Here is a 17,546-nt window from a genome sequence, read left to right on the forward strand (position 1 = left end):
GTTAACAGCTCTACTCCCGCAACTTGTTGAAAAGCTTTGAGCCAGCAGCTTATGACACTAGCGACAATATCCACCAGTCCAATAGTCTCTCCCCCAAAGAACTTGTTGTCTTTGAGCTCATTTTCGAGTAGTTTTAGAAGCTCGCATGCTTCTTCCACAGCCTTCTCACGGTCTACACTCCTCAAGCAAGCTTCCTCTATCCCAGGCAGGCATTAAATACACAAAATTCACAGACAATTTGAGAATTAATTAACTAAGTTATGATCGACGGTGTACAATATTAAATGATGCCATATACCAGTTAAGGAGAGAGTATATACATAACAATCCTTAAAGGCTTGTTTGGCATAGGGAGCGCTTTTGTTAGAAGCTAGCATATGACATTTTTCGACAAAGTACAGAATTACACTCGGAAGTGGTTCCTTGTGAAGCATCCAGGAACTACGTGACAAGTACTTTTTCATGAAGCACTTTTAACTATTTCTACTAAACAAGTTAACATTTCTAAAAACACTGTCGAACAAACGAGTCCCCAAATGCAAAACATTGTATTTTATTACCTTTTCATCAAGGAACCTAGCCCAGAAGCGTGCATGTGATCTTTGACAAGGGTCTTTAGGCAATATGGGGAATCCTTCTTTCCAGGTCTTGTCAATGTATTCAAGAATGACAAGGGACTCTACAATCGGTTTTTCGTTGTGGACGAGCACATGAATCTTCTTGTGAACTGGGTTGTATTTGAGAAGCAGATGGCTCTTGTTGGTCAGATCCTCTTCATAGTATTTGAAGTCGACACCTTTGAGCTTCAGAGCTATTTCCACTCTGCGGCTAAAAGGGCTTCTCCAAGTGCCAAACAGCTTCATTGCTTCTTCCTCAGCCATACTGCTAATTAGTATTCCTAGAGCTAATACTAATTTGTGTTGTATATATAGTTGTTCCCTTCTAAATTTCTCACTAATGTGAGGGAACAAATTTGCTGCCCACCCTTGCGAATTTATTTCTGTAGTACTACAGAATCACCTACTGCACCACAACCGACACAAACAAACACAGAATAATTAACGAATATCGATCATACGTAGATGTATTTTAATGAGGGTGGCCGGCTGTGTACGTCTACTAGGTAAGACAATAAATACTACAAAACTCAGTTGCTAATTGTTAATCTTTAAGTACTTATCGATCCGTTAATTCATGAAAGCTAGAGAGCATGTGCCACTAGCTAGCCTTGGCAGTTGAGTCGTTCACATTTAATTTCTATAATATCACTAGTCAAGACCATATATATCACATATTATATAACCACTCGTAATAAGATAGCAACTTTTATTAAAATGACATCTTAACAAAGAAGCATAGATAAATACATTCAGAAGGAGTTTTTGGTGACTGTTCTTAGTGCGTTTCTCAGCATCTTGTTGTGTAGATCGGTAAATTTTGCCGGATTTGAGGTTTTGGGCGACCGTTGAGCAGCATATCGGCCTTGGTTCTTGTCGACTGCCTTGGTGGTGGGCAAAGGCTGAGCCCAGTGGTGATGGGTTGGAACCGCCCGCAAAACAAACTCATTAAACCACAAAAGTGTGACTACATATCATGTAAATATATATCAAACCTTACCTGGAACAGTTATGACAGCGTATTTGATCTTCTTCCCTAAATAAGCCTCAGCTGTTTCCTTCATCTTAGTCAATATCATAGCACTGATTTTCTCAGGACTAAGCACCTTGATTTCACCTCTAAAGTCTAAACTTCACCTGAATATAAGGCTTCCCATCTATGTTCACAACCTTATAAGGCAACAACGAACCTCCAGATCATTAAACCTACCAACAAGACCAAACCATGCAAAAATTCAACTTCAGTTTAGAATCCAAGCCTAATGCAATTTTCAACACACCTTTCGGTCTTGCTTTAATATTTTTACACAAGTCATGACTTATCAATAACTAAAAGACATTATGGAAAGCTAATATCCCCGGGAAGGTTTCTATTTGTATCTGGAGAGCATGTCACAATGTGCTACCAACAAGAGAGAGTTTAAGTAAGAAGGGCTATACTGGTGATATGGGTTGTCTACTTTGCTCACACCAATTAGAGAGTGTTGGACATGTGCTTTGTGGTTGTCCTACTGCACAGAAAATCCTTGCAGCTCCTTTTTCCATTCAGGTTCCATTACTCCTTTTATTTTCAAGGAATGGTTACTAAAACAGGCTTCCAGTCTCTCATCAGAATTTTTTTCTAAGTTGCTGATGATCCTATGGGGACTTTGGAAGAACAGAAATGATAATTTATGGAATGATAATGCTAAACAAGCACCAGTAATTGTTGCTTGTACTATGGCTTGGTATGAAGAGTTTCTTCAAGCTAATAGAAGCATGACACCGGTAACCCACAAGAGGACAAAAGCTGCAACATACTGGTCCCCTCCCATGGTTGGTATGTTGTGTCTGAACGTTGATGGTGCTTATGTTCCTTCACTACCGCATGGAGGCACAGGAGGTGTTCTGCGTAATGAGAAGGGCGAGTTTGTCGCTGGCTTTGCTTATAGGGTGCCTAATGTGTCTTCTACTTATCATACTGAGCTGCTTGCTATTAAATCTGGGTTGGAGATAATTCAGGCACTTGGCATGTCCAATATTGCTTTACTGAGTGATTGTTTAGAGGCTGTCAAGGTTGTGACAGAAGAGGACCAAGATTTATCTCCTTTGGGAACTATTGTTGAAGAAATTAAAGGTTTGCTAGCTGAATTGCAGTCTATAGGTGTTCATCATACTTATAGAACTGCTAACCATGTTGCTCATAGATTAGCATGTCTTGGTTTTGATTCTGGCATTCATATGGAATGGTTCTTTCAAGCTCCAGAGTCTGTTCTGGATGCCCTACAGTACGATTGCAATCGTATGAATCATTAATACAATTCCTTCTTTACTTCAAAAAAAAAAAAAAAAAAAAAAAACTAAAAGAGTATTCTCTGAGATAAATAAAGTCTTCAATTGAGTAAAATTTGTAACCATTCACTAAACCCTAATATTAATGATAAAAATGACATGTATAAATATATACAAAAACACATCCAATATGATGAATACAAATTAGCTTTCTCCCTATGAGCCGCTAGATATCGAAAACGGTACGTTCTGGGTTAATATGCGCTTGATTCTTTGCTGCATCTTCCACTAGATGGCGGGAGGGAAGGACTGCTTGAGAAGTGGCTTGAGGTCCAAAACGGTGTAGTTTACGGAGGCTGTGACGGTGGTCGCTTCGCCGGTCAATGTACAAGTAGGTGATTCCGATAACAACTGCTTCGACGGAGGTCGACAAAGACTACGTGGCTCCGATTCCTTCGAACAACTTTGGGAGATAACCACTGATTTTGGCTCCGATCCCCTCCGAGACGGTGAGAACTTTTAGTGACTTTGGTCAACAAGTCGGAGTCCATTTGTTTTTGTAAATGCTTTCTGTTGAGCCCAATTTCAAATTTGCGTTAAAGTTTAGAATAAAGCGGAAAACTCCTGCACAATTTTTCACTATTTTATATTTTATTTTTTATCTCAAAATTTTGACAGCGTTCGCTGCACGTTGTGGTTTTGAAAAATATTTAACAACACACTCCTGCTATACAGGGACGGAGCCAGAATTTTTGAAATGTCCTGGGCTAAATCTATCTTATTCATTCTTTTTTAAGAGAAAAAAAAAAAGGCAATATTTTTTTTTTCTTCAATGAACTATTTCTATATGTAATTGGTAAAAGGATGAGCAAAAAAGTTTACAAATGTTAAAAGTAGCGGAACAAACTAAAAAAGAAGTAAAAAGATAAATATGTTAGGAAACGCAAAGAGTTTGAATTCCAAATTTGCATTTATATTTGATACAAAGAATTTGTTACTAGAAATTATTTTGGAATAACACAATATGAGACAATTAATGCATTCATTAAAAGTCTTTTCTTAATATTGGGATGAAAATTGCATATATTATTTCAGAAAATTTTCTTATTGGTTGGGCTATTTAGTATTTACTAATAAATTGGCGGTTGACATAATCTACACATGTAATTGTTTAATTGGCTAGAAAATCTTACATGGGCTACAGCCCACTTAGCCTTATACTATGGTCGGTCCTTGCTGCTGTACATCAATTGACAACTTGTAGACAACAAGTGCAAAGTTAGTTATTGATAACAAATTGACAACATATAAATGACGCATGTGGTGGTAAATAATTTAATACAACGCACTTTTTGTGCATGTTGTAAAAGAATGTAGGTGAAAACCAGTATTTATAGCATGTTGTAAATATAATGTTGTCATAGACTATTTTTCTGGTAGTGTACGTTATATGTATATATATAGTCTTCTTCCACCATGATCAACCACCATGCGCCCCTTGGTTTTTCTCTTTGACTTCTCCAATATCCCCTGTTTCATCCACCCTCTCACTATAAACCCTCTCATATTTCCAGTCCAAACAATCACATTTCAATATTTCATTGCTTTGAGATCGATTACTGATTAATTGATTATTCCAAATAGCAATGGAGATTCAAGCAGAAAACCCGCTGCCGGATAAAGAGAGCAAACGGGTCGGGCAGGGCGGCCCGCTAGGGACCAGCAGCAAGATGAGGAGCAACAGCAACAGAAGCACAATGTTCAAAGAAGACGATCAATGCTATGTGGAAGTGGCACTCGATGTTTGCGAGGACAATAACTTTGTGCTTCGGAACATCAGAGGAGCTGAACCTGAGTCGACGTCAGCAAGGCTAGAGAGAAGACGATCCGTTGCTTCTCAACTCTCTTTTAAACTCAAGAAAGTCACACGTGAACTGAAACGCATGAAATCTTCCTTGAGCTTCAAGAATGTCGACAGGCCCACCAAGCCCGGTATTGCTCGTGCCCTTAAGGGACTCAAGCTCATGACCAAAAATGTGTGCAGTGAAGGTTGGCCAGAGATCGAAATAAGGTTTGATGAATTGGCTGTCGATGGAACTCTTCCAAAATCAGTCTTTGCTCAATGCATAGGTACGTGATAAAGAAGTCAGAAATGTTTTCTTGTCAAACAATATGTTTCGCAGTATATGTAGGAGTAAGGGATATATTAATGATTTTGTTTGTTGCGTTTGTGATCAGGGATGAAAGAGTCGAGTGAGTTTGCTTGCGAAGTATTCGATGCTTTGGCTCGTCGGAGAGGAATAACATCGTGTTGTGTGACCAAGGAAGAGTTGAGAGAATTTTGGGAACAAATTTCAGATCACAGCTTCAATGCCAGGCTTCAAACCTTCTTTGACATGTGAGATCATTCGTTCCTATAATTTATTTTAACCAAAAGAATTTGATTTGGATTTTCCTTTGATCTACATCACTATAAGATACATTATTGCGTGCCTGCTTGCTACTTTATTTGCAGCCCAACCGGCATACATAATATGTTTTTGTGATCATACTATTCCCAAACATATATAATTGAATTAGACGATATCAGATTGATAAGCCAAAACTATTTGGAAGTTCTTGATAGTAACAGAGTGAATGATGTATCATACAGTTGGTCTTGGATGAAATTATATCCTCACATAAACGACATTTTCTCACCGACTCATATTATATATACACTCTATAGTCAAATCTTGACTACAAACTTAGGTTTATTCTTTTTATTTTTATTTTTTTCCATTTGTTTGAGCATGACACGTACAATGCATGGTGAATATGTAACAGGGTGGATAAAAATGCAGATGGTCGAATCTCTGAAGAAGAGGTGAAAGAGGTGAGTTAAATAATTCTTCGGAAAATGAAATTGTTATGGGAAATAAAGTTACAAAACTTATACACATATATTCATTTAACTGTGCAGATTATTACCTTAAGTGCCTCTGCTAATAAGCTGTCAAAAATTCTAGAGCATGCTGAGGAATATGCAGCATTGATTATGGAAGAGCTTGATCATGACAACCTTGGATATATTGATGTTAGTTTACATCTTTCTCTTTCTTATGTTCTTCAATTTTTGGGCATTTTATGAAGTTTTACCAATTTGGGCCTGGACTGCAGTTGTACAACTTGAAAATGCTACTTCTTCCGGACCCAACCCAATCTTCGAACCTGGAAACAGACAGCTACATTCAGAGCCGGTTGCTAAGTGAAAAGCTGGTTCCGACCAAAGAGCACAACCCTATAAGGCGGTGGTGCCGGCGGCTGTCCTACTTTGTTGAGGATAACTGGAGGCGGATTTGGGTCATTCTGCTATGGCTTTTGATATGCATGGGCCTCTTTGCTTGGAAATTCATTCAGTATAGACAAAGGGAGGTCTTCCATGTAATGGGCTATTGTGTGTGCATTGCCAAAGGTGGAGCTGAGACCCTAAAGTTTAACATGGCCCTGATTCTTCTTCCGGTGTGTAGAAATACAATTACTTGGCTAAGAAGCAAGACCAAGTTAGGAGGTGTAGTTCCATTTGATGACAATATCAATTTTCATAAGGTAAGGTGCTAAACTTGTGTTAGGCTATTGTTTCCTACTCTTCCCTTTCTTCTTGTTGCTCTGAAGATTTTTGTGCATATGTTTTTTTTTTGTTTTTTGAAACGGCATATGTTTTCATCACATGTATTGTCGAATCTACCATTTAGACTAACATGTATGTTCATTTTTCAAGTTATAGAAACTTTAAAACAGTTAAAAAGTTACATGGTAAGATTAGAACATGAAAATGATAATAAACATTGGGGGAATTATTTTGCAAGTGAAGAAAAGTGGTTTAAAACCACATCGATCTCCACATTTCATCATTTTTATGGACAATCTTTCTCCAAAAAAAAAAAAAAAAAATCATTTATATGAACAATCAAACCGCAGCTCAAAAAAAAAAAATTGCATTCTTCATATCCATGCAATGTATTTTGCTACTTTGCTAATCACATTGTGCATTAGGTGATCGCATTTGGAATTGCAGTTGGGGTCAGTCTCCATGCTGGTTCCCATCTTACATGCGACTTCCCTAGGCTACTACACTCAACCAATGATCAATACGACAAGATGAAGCCATTTTTCGGCCAAAAACGACCCGACAACTACTGGTGGTTTGTGAAGGGAACCGAGGGCTGGACCGGGGTGGTTATGGTGGCACTAATGCTAGTTGCATACACATTGGCTCAACCTTGGTTCCGTCGCAATCGACTAAGAAACCTCCCTAAAACCCTAAAGAAAGTTACTGGGTTCAATGCGTTTTGGTACTCCCATCACCTCTTTATCATTGTGTACATCCTCCTTATTATCCATGGATACTTCCTCTACCTCTCCAAGGACTGGGACAAGAAAACAGTAAGTGATCCTTCAAATTATTGTACTATTTCAATGAAGCAAAATTTAGAAATGGCAAAGCCTTTTGTTACTTTCTGCCTCAACACTTTTGACTTGCTCATTTTCATGAATGGTCATTGCAGACATGGATGTATCTGGCTTTCCCAGTAATAATGTATGCATGTGAGCGTTTGCTTCGTGCTTTCAGGTCTGGATATGAATCAGTGAAGATCTTAAAGGTATAGTTATTGTTTCGAAAGTTGTTTAATTTCTTTCCAGCAATTATATAATGGATTAGCTATTTAGATAGCTGTTACATCTAAATAGCTAATCGATTATGTGCTTTATTGAAAAGCGAAAGAATAATTGAACTTATTTTCTTTGAATTTCAATAATATCAGGTTACTGTTTACCCGGGAAACGTATTGGCACTCCATATGTCTAAACCACAGGGATTAAAATATACCAGTGGACAGTACATTTACATAAATTGTTCTGCTATTTCCTCATTTCAATGGTACTTTGATCATTAGTATTTTGTACCATCCCAACTAAAAGTTTTTGATTTGTCAATTTTTTTTTCTCTTAAAATGTAATCATTTACACTTCTGTTTAGTTATCATCTTAATTATAACAATTAACATGCATGTCTTATAGGCATCCATTCTCAATTACTTCAGCCCCTGGAGACGACTATCTAAGTGTTCATATTCGCACGTTGGGTGATTGGACATCTCAGCTCAAATACATTTTCTCTCAGGTAATTAAATTCATTTAATTTGTATATTGTATTGATCAATATCTTGAGCATATGTGTCTCAATTAGTTTTGGCTTATGATGAAAACTGCAGGTTTGCGAACGTCCTCCTCTAGAGCTCAGTGGCCTTCTAAGAGCTGATACTGAACAACCCGATATACAACTCAGGTAAAGTTATTTTGTAGCATTTAAATTCCAGTACCCAAATGCATGTTAAGTACAGTTGCCCACGAGAATGTGAATGTGTGTAAAATTTATCAGGGCAAAATTTCACCCATATTAATAGCTAACAATCATCCACCGACAAAACCCTAATTATCGTTCTTGAAACTAATCTAAGCATATATGAGCAGGATGCCAAGACTTCTTATTGATGGTCCATATGGTGCACCAGCTCAAGACTACAAAAACTACGAAGTTCTTCTACTTGTTGGACTTGGAATTGGAGCAACTCCATTAATAAGCATACTCAAAGATGTGCTTAACAACATTAAGCGACAGAAAGAACTAGAAGCTCAAATGTTGGTGGAAAGTGGTGTTAAGAGAAAGTCTACTTTTGCAACAAAACGTGCTTATTTCTACTGGATCACAAGAGAGCAAGGCTCGTTCGAGTGGTTTAGGGGTGTGATGAATGTGGTCGCAGAAAATGACCTCGACGGCGTGATTGAGCTGCACAACTACTGCACCAGTGTCTATGAAGAAGGAGATGCTAGATCAGCTCTGATTACTATGCTTCAGTCTATAAACCATGCCAAAAATGGTGTGGATGTTGTATCAGGAACGAGGGTGAAGACGCATTTTGCTAGACCAAAATGGCGTAAAGTTTTTAAGCATGTGGCAGTTAAGCATCCTGATCAAAAAGTTGGTAAGTACGACTACTGCATACCCTAACCTCTTATGTTTGAGGTATTTAAACCCGTAATATGTACTTTCTCTAGGATCATATTTTTTACTTGCTTTATTTTATGAGGCGAATGATAATAGTGATCCCACATGTGCATAGTTATGAAATGCACATTTTACTCGTATAATTTAAGATTTATAATACACGGTTAGAATTAAAAATTAAGTAAAAAGAAGTAAAAAAAAAAAAAATTTGTTAAGTTATCTAAGAAAGACTAGACTTCATTACGTAATTGATTGTGTGTCAAATAAATGTGAATAAAATATTTCCTCCTTATTTGTCAAATATGAAGCACCCTTTTTTCTTTTATGATCACTGTGATGTACATTGAGTTGTTACTTCTTGTACTTTTGATGCAGGAGTGTTTTATTGTGGCGCACATGGATTAGTTGGGGAGTTAAAGAGGTTAGCTAAAGACTTTTCCAGAAAAACTGAGACCAAGTTTGATTTCCACAAAGAGAACTTTTAGTTCCACCCTAACCATATATCCTTTTTAGGATATTTTAGGGTATATATATAGATGCAATGTGTAAGTAATATTGATAGGGGGTGAAATCCACACTCCTCGTTTTACAATCCACATTCAATAGAATTAAATTTTGTCCTTTTATAAGAATTTTGACTTATTACAGAGAGTATGAATTACAAATTAGAGAGTGTGGATTTCACTCTCTTATTGATATCATTGATAATACCATCAACTTATTCTATTCATCAAGATCTTCCAAGTTGTATAGTTGCAAATTAGAATATAATGAAGCTGGTAGTTTCTGAATTATGAAGTCTTGTATTATAAGTATTCATTCAAAGATGCTACTCTTACTTTATGGCAAACTTTGGCAAATTAATTATAGCCAAAAAAAATTTCTTCCGAAAAAAAAACTGAACCACTAATCTTAACAGTTAATAAAGGCCAATCTTTATTCTGAATGCCTCCTAATTGGAAAGTTCTTCTCTCCAGCCCATTGAGACCAAATTAAGCAACCTAGGTTCAAAAAGCTTCATGCTTTATTATTTCATAAATTTGCACCCTTTTCTTTACTCTAACCAGTAACCAATAAAAACCAATAACGAACCAAGGAAGGTAGAGTAGTAGTGCACTAGTGCACAACTCAAACTGGGATGATTTTTTTTTGGTTAAATGGGGGCATTAAAGCCCAGGAAAAGGAAAGAAAAACTACTCCTGCTTTGCCAAACAGTTTGATTTAACTATATTCCACAAACAGAACCAAAATTCCTCAATCTAGTTAGTTAAAAATTAGTCCCTCTAACGACCTTTCCCCATATTCTCTAGTTATTAAAAAAAGCAGGAGATTTGGGGTTCCTTCCTCTGTTCCTCTCATTTTTCAAGAAAAGCTTTCATTATAAAACTGGGAATGCTAGTAATCTTAGCTAGCAAAGCATCAAATCCTAAATTGCTAGGTTGCTAGGTGTCCAAAGTGTCCATTAGAAAATAACAAGTATTTAAAAAATCTTTTATTTTATTGGATTGGATGTACTAAATGGTAAATTGCCACCCCACCAAGAACCAAAATTTAAGGACCCCAGTGTTTTCTCCAGCGTGCAAATCATTTAACCCTCAGCTCACTAGAACCTTCTCACCATATAAAAACCCTCATCAACTTCATTCTGAAGCATTCCCACTTCCCACACAAGAAAGCAAGTCTCTTTTCATTTCTTTTGGCAAATGGTGAAGAAGCTCATTAACAAGCCCAAAAGAGAACTCAAAGAGATACTGATCTCTCATCTCTAAGACACAAACATTTGTGTGCGTGCTCTCTCGTAACTTCTGTCATATCCTCCAATGGCTTCAACAACTGAACCCAAAGGAGAAATCCAAGAAGTATCTGAAGATGTTTCTACTGAAACTCTCAAATACAAGGTAAAAAAACAAAAAACTATGCTTTAGCTAATTTCAAACTCTCCTCTGTTTTGGTCTGTTTCTAACACCTCTTCGCTGTTTCGCAGACTTGGGTATTGAAGGTCTCCATTCACTGTGGTGCTTGCAGCAAGAAGGTCACCAAAATCTTGAAGAAAATTGATGGTAAACCTTAAATCCTTGACATGCTTACTTTTCTTTGATTTTCTGAAGTGGGTGCGTAACTGTTTCTTCCAAGACTGCTACTTTAAGCTCACGAAGTTCAGTTTTTCACTGTGTACTGGAGAGGTTTCGTAACTTTTAACATCTGGGTTTATTAATTGTGTCGAAAGTTTGCAGCTTTAACTCAAATCGTGTACTCTCTATTTATGGCCGATATGATGGGTTTTGTTCATTTACTAAGTTCTCACTCTTTTTTAGTACGACCAAGTGTTCAATTACTGTTTCTCATTGATTTTTTTTGTGCGTTTTCAGGGGTTTACATTACACAGGTCGACTATTTGCAGCAAAAAGTGACGGTCATTGGGAATGTGGAGGCTGAAACTCTGATCAAGACACTGACCAAGAAAACAACGAAACACGTTGAGTTGTTGTGGCCTGACCCGAAAGACAATTCCAAAGACAAGAAACAGAGTAAACCCAAAGGCAATGAGAAACAGAGTGAAATCTCCGAGGAAGCAAAAGCAAACCACGGCGGCGGCGGCGGAGATAAGAAAAAGGGTAAAGAGCCGGTGAAGGATGAAGTTGTTGAAGTGCAAGAGTCTGGTGGGGGTAAGAAGAACTTTGAAGTTGGTAGTTCTAGCAATAGTAAAGGTGTTGAGGAAGGTAATGTTGTCAAACCACATGAGGGTGGCGGCGGTGGTGGGGAAGGAAAATTAAAGGAGGCACAGACTGGCAGCTTGCCCAGCCAGTCACAGCCGGCGGCGGCTGAAAAGCAGAGTGGGGGTGTTGAGAGTGAAGCTGTGGGGGAGACAAGTGGAGGTGGTGCTGGCAGTGGCAGTGGTGGTGGGGGTGGGGGTAAAAAGAAAAAGGGCAAGGGGCAGAACGGGAATCACAATGTCAATGCTGCTGAAGGTGAACTGGTTGTCAATGCACCAAGCACTGATTCACCACCACCGGTTCAGCCCGGGCCTCAGCCTCAGCCTCAGCCTCATGGGCCGCCTAATGTTCAGAGCCAAGTGCCCAATGTGCAGAGGCCTATTCCAGTTCCAGCCTCTCATGGCCCGCCACCTCAGCAGCAGGTGTATGAGCACCCGTACTACCCAAGGCAGCAGCAGCAGTATGAGCATCCTTACCCAAGGCAGCAGCACTATGAGCACCCTTACCCAAGGCAGCAGCAGCAGTACTTTGCTCCTGTGCATGCGATGAACTACAATGCGGCACACCCCAGCATTAGCTACGGTGCGGCTCGCTATGCTCCACAACCTGTTTATTCTCAGTCGCACACTTATGCACATTGGGGTTTGGGGAATCAGGTTGATCCACCAGCCTATGATTTGGACAACCTTCCACCTGCGGTGCCATCCCATCCTCCACAGGTCTATCCACCACATCCTTACTATTCCTCTGATTCCGATAACTATGCATTCTTCAGTGATGAAAATCCAAATGGGTGCAGTATCATGTGAGGCCTTGGTGGTGCAATGGGGGCGTAAGGGACATGAGGTGTATGGAGGGAAGCCTATATTGCTCGTATAAGTGATCAAGTGCATTGGGGATGGTCTCTGTTGTGGTATCAAGTACAGTGGATATGGTAAGATGATGATGTTTAATCTGGGGGGTAAGGGGAAGAATAAACTTGGGGTTTAAGGGGCTTCAGCTTTAGCTTAATCTAGTGCTTTTTAGTATGTAGCTCTGAGGACTAATGTATGCCTTTAATTTTAGTTGGTAACCAAATTGTAACTAATGCCTTTTCTGATGGATTAAACTATTAATTGGATTTGGCATTTGGGTTGTTATGACATTGTGACTCGTGAGATGAATCTTCAAGGGTCTTAAGCTTGAGTAAAAAGTAGGTTTAAGAGCACTATTAAACTTGTGTCTTAATATCAATGTTGTAAAGCAAAAGACTTTGACCCCATGATGCACTTTCTCTTGGTTGTGATTAGCTTGCAAATTGCTTGGTTTGTTATAGGACCATTGCAATCTTTCAAGCTTCAAAATGCTATCTGATGTGTAAAGATAATAATGGTAAAGGTGTGAAGATTAATTAAACTTGATTATCTTAGAGGAGTGCTTAAAGTGTCTAAAGGCAGATTACATTAAATTGTGAACTGGAAAGAACAATTTACACTGTGCAAGGCCTTAAATTGTCTGTCTTTTTCTGGATTTAGAAACCCATTTCAGATTCCACTAAAGCAATGGAAGTCTTGACCCTTTGGATTTGATGGTTTTTCTTTCTATTATGTGCTTCACTGCACAGTTCTTTCTTCTGTGTATGATTGCTGCAATTGCTACTTATTTGTGAAAGTTCAGATCCACCAAATAGCAGAGCTCCTTTCTCCTTACAAGCCTAAATAAGCATTAAAGAAATAGATCTTCAAGAAAAAGTTTTACTTTAAAAAGAAACATCTCTTACTTCCATTAACCTTTGGAGTTTGTGATACACTGTCTTCTTGCTTTTACTCTGATTTAATTTTTTCACTTCTTTTAATCTTGGCTACTGCTTTAGAACTAAAAGCAAATTTGTACAGTAGTAGGTAGGCCTTTCTTTAATCCTTTCTTTTGAGACCATCTCATTAGGCATAGAACCCTACAAAAAAACTCATGCTTATCAGATTATGATATGCACAAAACCCAGGAGTTAAGCTTTGCTTGTTGATTAGTTTCTATTTGACTTCAGATTAGTCAGTTTTTGGCAAGTGGTTATAAAGAGTATTATATCACTTATCTGTTTTAAAGAAGCAGCTAGTGACACTCGGCCAGACTCCATCTTAAAACTAAAGTCATAATTCTTTATTTCTAAGTAAGTTTTTTGCGATTATATCAGTAACAATCTGTGGAGGAACCAGCAATTTGATGGGTCCTAAAACAAAATATTCCCCTTTGTCATATCTTGAAGAGAAATTGTGGACTCATAATTTGAATGACAAAACACTGCTCAGCTTGGATGTCTTTCAATCCATGGAGAAAGCTCTCTTTTTGGGTATTTTATTCTCTCGCCCACTAGAATTTTCATTTGACATTCCAAGCTTTACAAGCAAGAGAACGTCATTCAGTTATTCTTATTCTTACTTGAACAGAAATGTGGTTTCCCAAGGATAACTATTCTTTTACCCTCCTTATCCCCAACAAACGGAAAAGAGTAGCAATTGATTGAGTCATAGCATCCGTCTCAGAAAAGCTTTGATGCGTTGTGATATATATATATATATACAGATCCTATCCAGAGCGGAGCTCCGCTTTGAAATTAAGGTGTGAAGTTCGAGTTTTTGGTCACTTTTCGGTCGCATATCCACATCTCGACCGTTCAGTTTTTAGGTACTACTGTATAGATCATCTCTGCAAATTTTCAGCCAAATTGATGATCGTTAAGGCATCTAACTCGCTTAAACCAATGGACGGACTGAATCTGTCAACCTGAACCGTACTAACTTTAAGGCAGTTATCAATGCCTTAACGATCATCATTTTGGCTGAAAATTTGCAGAGATGATCTTTCATGAACTGTTTCATTCATGTCATTGATCTATACACGATTAATTTCAAAGCGGAGCTCCGCTCTGGATAGGATCTATATATATATATATATATATATATATATATATATATATATATATATGTTGGATCGTTGGAATAAGCCAATGACATGAATGAAACAGTTCATGAAAGAATCTTAGAATCCAAAAATCAGGACAGTTCGGCCCTAGAGTTAGATGCCTCGTATTACTGTTGAGTCATTTCACAATACGATGGTGGTTGCAGGGCTTAAATGCTTCTGATTCTTCACATGATTTCTGTTTTCTTTCCAGTACATTTGCCAAACCATATTGAGGAAATTAGGCATGCACTACACCCCAAGTAGTCTAGCTTCTTTTGTTCTATTCAAAAAATAGATTTCAACTTCTTTGTTCGTGAAGGAGCTGGCTGAGTTTACCCAATAACCAAGCTGACAACTTGACAAGTCTCACACAACACACTTACACACCTTACCATTTTCATTGTTAAATAGTGATATTTTGCAGCTCATATGCAAGATGAGATTCTTATTGCCATTCATGTGGGGGTTGCCTCAATAATTGAAAAAATACAGTTGTCTTGGTGTGTCTGTTTTCATTCAGAGGGGAATTTGATCAATAATATCAAGCATCACAAATACAGAGATGCAAGGAGCACCTGAATGATCTGGGAATGCAACATTGTATAATCAGGAGCTAGTGAGCTGCTTAATTAGCTTCTGCGTTTTAGGAAAGACATGCATACATCGGATACATCTACCTAGAAGAAAATTTTCACTAAAAGAAGGGATGTGACCCTCCAATAGGGTACTCATGTCCCTTAAGATTTGCATTCTGTGGATTTTAGCCCCATGCTGGTTAGAAGAGTAGTTGAAGAAGGGTGTATGATGACATTTGAGATTTGACAAAACACCTTTGCCTTTTTTCTTCTTTTTACTAAACAAAATCTTTCTGAGCTTTAACCTAAGATACTGTTTCAATAGAAGTCTGAGCACAAAATGAATCAAATAATAGATTCAAACTCTAGCCAACTTCTGGTTTTTAGTTTTTATAATCACAAGCATAAACATAATTTAAGCATCAGAAGCAGAAAACATGATTTATTGCTTGAGGTGGTGATATAATTATGTAGATAATGAGGTCAATCATCACAAACACAATGATGCAAGCACCTGAATGATCTGGGATTTCATTACCACTGGCTATTAAGCTAAGAGCCACTTAGCTTTTGGTTATGTCTCTCATATAGGGAACTATGTCCCATGAAATTTGCATGATATGGATTTGAGCCACACAAGCTCAGTTGGTTAAAGACTTAAAAAAGTGAGAGTAGTTTAAAAGGGTGTGCCATGACATTTGATCAATTCCTTTTTCTGTTTTTGCCCTCCTTTTCCCTAAACTCAATCTGTTCAATTTATCAAGCACACCAGAAACATCATGAAAAGTTGAACCCACATTACAACCTCAAATACTGGTTCATTGATAGCCAAAGCACATTATTACTGCAAGATTAAAATCATTATGCCTGCCACTGAATCCAATAACAGGTTCAAACTCTAGCCAACTTTTGTGAATTAGGAATTCAACAAAGTTTTGATAAAGAACTTCTACGTGCTCTGGATTTTCAATCCTTGAAACTACTTTTTCACCGAATTTGGCTATTGAAAATCTTAGAATATCATATGCTCCGAAGTCCGAAGTATAGTAGAACTTTCGAAAACTCATGCCACAGTTCATCAACTAAAGATTGAAATAGAGCAGGGAATCAGTACTGAAAGCATGATTTTCAAGAGCAGGGTCAACATCACGACTTTAAAACATGGTTGAAACTTGAACCACAAATTTCATTATGGAGAGCACAAATTGGTCCAAAGCATTTAGATCCTTTGTTGTTTCTTTTGGGTGTAACAGAAGACCAGAGGCTAAAACAAGACTCTTAAGACAAAACTGAATAGTGAAGGTTTGCGCCCAGAAAACTAAGACGACAATCGTATCGTACGTAGAGGACTGTGGAGATCTGAGAAAAGGTACACGAGGGAAGACACCCTGTAATGATCGACGCACCGAACTTGATCACAAGGGTAAGGTCAGATTGATCTTGTCAAATCCAAGTTAAAGGCAGCAAAGTACTGGGTAAGGTGGCTGGCTCATTAGGTAAAGGCATGGGTTAGGTTTTCAAAACCCATCATGCAAATCAGTAATCACAGGTAAAAATGACTCACTCGATGAAATATTTTTGGGGTGATTTACTACACCAAGCTTCTCTTAATTACCTTCATTATTAAACTTACAATTTTATGATAACAAAATATAACATTGTCACAATTATCGATGTATCATTTATACCTAACCTACTTTTTTCTTGTCAGGACGGACATTATTGGTCACATTTAAAACCTCCTTACCATTTTGATTGATGAATGACTAGTAAGACAAAATCTGAGAAAAAACAATACAAACTTTTGACATCCTTCATTATTAAACTTACAATTTCATGAACATTGTCACAATTATAGATGTATTATTTATACCTAACTTACTTTTTTCTTGTAAGGACAGAAATTGTTGGTCACATTTAAAACCCCCTTAACTATTTGATAGAGTAAAGACTAGTATGTACGACAAAATCTGGAAAAAAAAAATGCAAACTTTTGACATCCAGAAAGCAAGAGATATGATATATAATCAAATACATCTTTCATCATCAACGGTAGGCTATCTCACTACCTAAAACAAATTTGTTTGCAAGGATGATGGCACTAGGCTCTTTTCCTATACTAATCCCTCAAAATATCCACATCAGAGAAAAAAATTACATTTCGATACTTTAAAGATGAGATTTGAACTTTCTTAATAATAAGGTGTAACGCAGAAAAAGTGACCATTGAATGATGCAACTGTAATTAAACCCTATTTCCCTATTGAGAAACGAAGCCCAAGGGCCGGAGCCCAGTTCTCTTGGATCAGGACCCAAAACCCGAATCACTTTTTTAATTATCCAATTATGAATTATTTTTGGTAGGGCGAAGCCTATTTTA

At 37.7% G+C, this 17,546-nt stretch overlaps 3 protein-coding genes across 4 annotated transcripts; 2 read left to right on the forward strand and 1 right to left on the reverse strand.

Annotated features, from left to right (window-relative positions):
- Positions 1-369: 369 nt before the first annotated feature.
- On the reverse strand, positions 370-949 carry LOC133720656 (glutathione S-transferase U7-like). The gene has a single exon (XM_062147068.1). The coding sequence runs from the start codon at positions 879-881 to the stop codon at positions 474-476; it is 408 nt and encodes a 135-aa protein (XP_062003052.1). The 5' UTR covers positions 882-949; the 3' UTR covers positions 370-473.
- A 3,585-nt stretch (positions 950-4,534) lies between these two features.
- LOC133720651 (respiratory burst oxidase homolog protein B-like) lies at positions 4,535-9,422 on the forward strand. Its single transcript, XM_062147062.1, has 12 exons — positions 4,535-5,018; positions 5,127-5,286; positions 5,715-5,763; positions 5,851-5,964; positions 6,048-6,476; positions 6,924-7,313; positions 7,436-7,531; positions 7,694-7,809; positions 7,950-8,052; positions 8,144-8,217; positions 8,403-8,914; positions 9,313-9,422. The coding sequence occupies exons 1-12, from the start codon at positions 4,535-4,537 to the stop codon at positions 9,420-9,422; spliced, it is 2,637 nt and encodes an 878-aa protein (XP_062003046.1).
- A 1,133-nt stretch (positions 9,423-10,555) lies between these two features.
- LOC133720823 (heavy metal-associated isoprenylated plant protein 36-like) lies at positions 10,556-12,793 on the forward strand. Of its 2 annotated transcripts, XM_062147304.1 has the most exons (4): positions 10,556-10,835; positions 10,922-10,997; positions 11,307-12,370; positions 12,451-12,793. In XM_062147304.1, the coding sequence occupies exons 1-4, from the start codon at positions 10,758-10,760 to the stop codon at positions 12,532-12,534; spliced, it is 1,302 nt and encodes a 433-aa protein (XP_062003288.1). In that variant the 5' UTR covers positions 10,556-10,757; the 3' UTR covers positions 12,535-12,793. The 2 variants fall into 2 exon arrangements, with proteins under 2 accessions (XP_062003288.1, XP_062003287.1); XM_062147303.1 differs by having other exon boundaries at positions 10,559-10,835; positions 11,307-12,793.
- Positions 12,794-17,546: the final 4,753 nt, after the last annotated feature.

Source organism: Rosa rugosa, chromosome 7, assembly GCF_958449725.1.
Source record: "Rosa rugosa chromosome 7, drRosRugo1.1, whole genome shotgun sequence".
Lineage (NCBI taxonomy): Eukaryota > Viridiplantae > Streptophyta > Magnoliopsida > Rosales > Rosaceae > Rosa > Rosa rugosa.

What these genes read in the sequence shown, in the direction of transcription:
- LOC133720656 (XM_062147068.1), bottom strand. Translation starts at nt 881, where the DNA reads ATGGCTGAGGAAGAAGCAATGAAGCTGTTTGGCACTTGGAGAAGCCCT.
- LOC133720823 (XM_062147303.1), top strand. Translation starts at nt 10,758, where the DNA reads ATGGCTTCAACAACTGAACCCAAAGGAGAAATCCAAGAAGTATCTGAA. An exon ending in CTGAAACTCTCAAATACAAG is followed by an intron (nt 10,836 to 10,921) that starts GTAAAAAAACAA and finishes GCTGTTTCGCAG; the next exon opens with ACTTGGGTATTGAAGGTCTC. An exon ending in AATCTTGAAGAAAATTGATG is followed by an intron (nt 10,998 to 11,306) that starts GTAAACCTTAAA and finishes GTGCGTTTTCAG; the next exon opens with GGGTTTACATTACACAGGTC.
- LOC133720651 (XM_062147062.1), top strand. Translation starts at nt 4,535, where the DNA reads ATGGAGATTCAAGCAGAAAACCCGCTGCCGGATAAAGAGAGCAAACGG. An exon ending in AGTCTTTGCTCAATGCATAG is followed by an intron (nt 5,019 to 5,126) that starts GTACGTGATAAA and finishes GTTTGTGATCAG; the next exon opens with GGATGAAAGAGTCGAGTGAG. An exon ending in CTTCAAACCTTCTTTGACAT is followed by an intron (nt 5,287 to 5,714) that starts GTGAGATCATTC and finishes AATATGTAACAG; the next exon opens with GGTGGATAAAAATGCAGATG.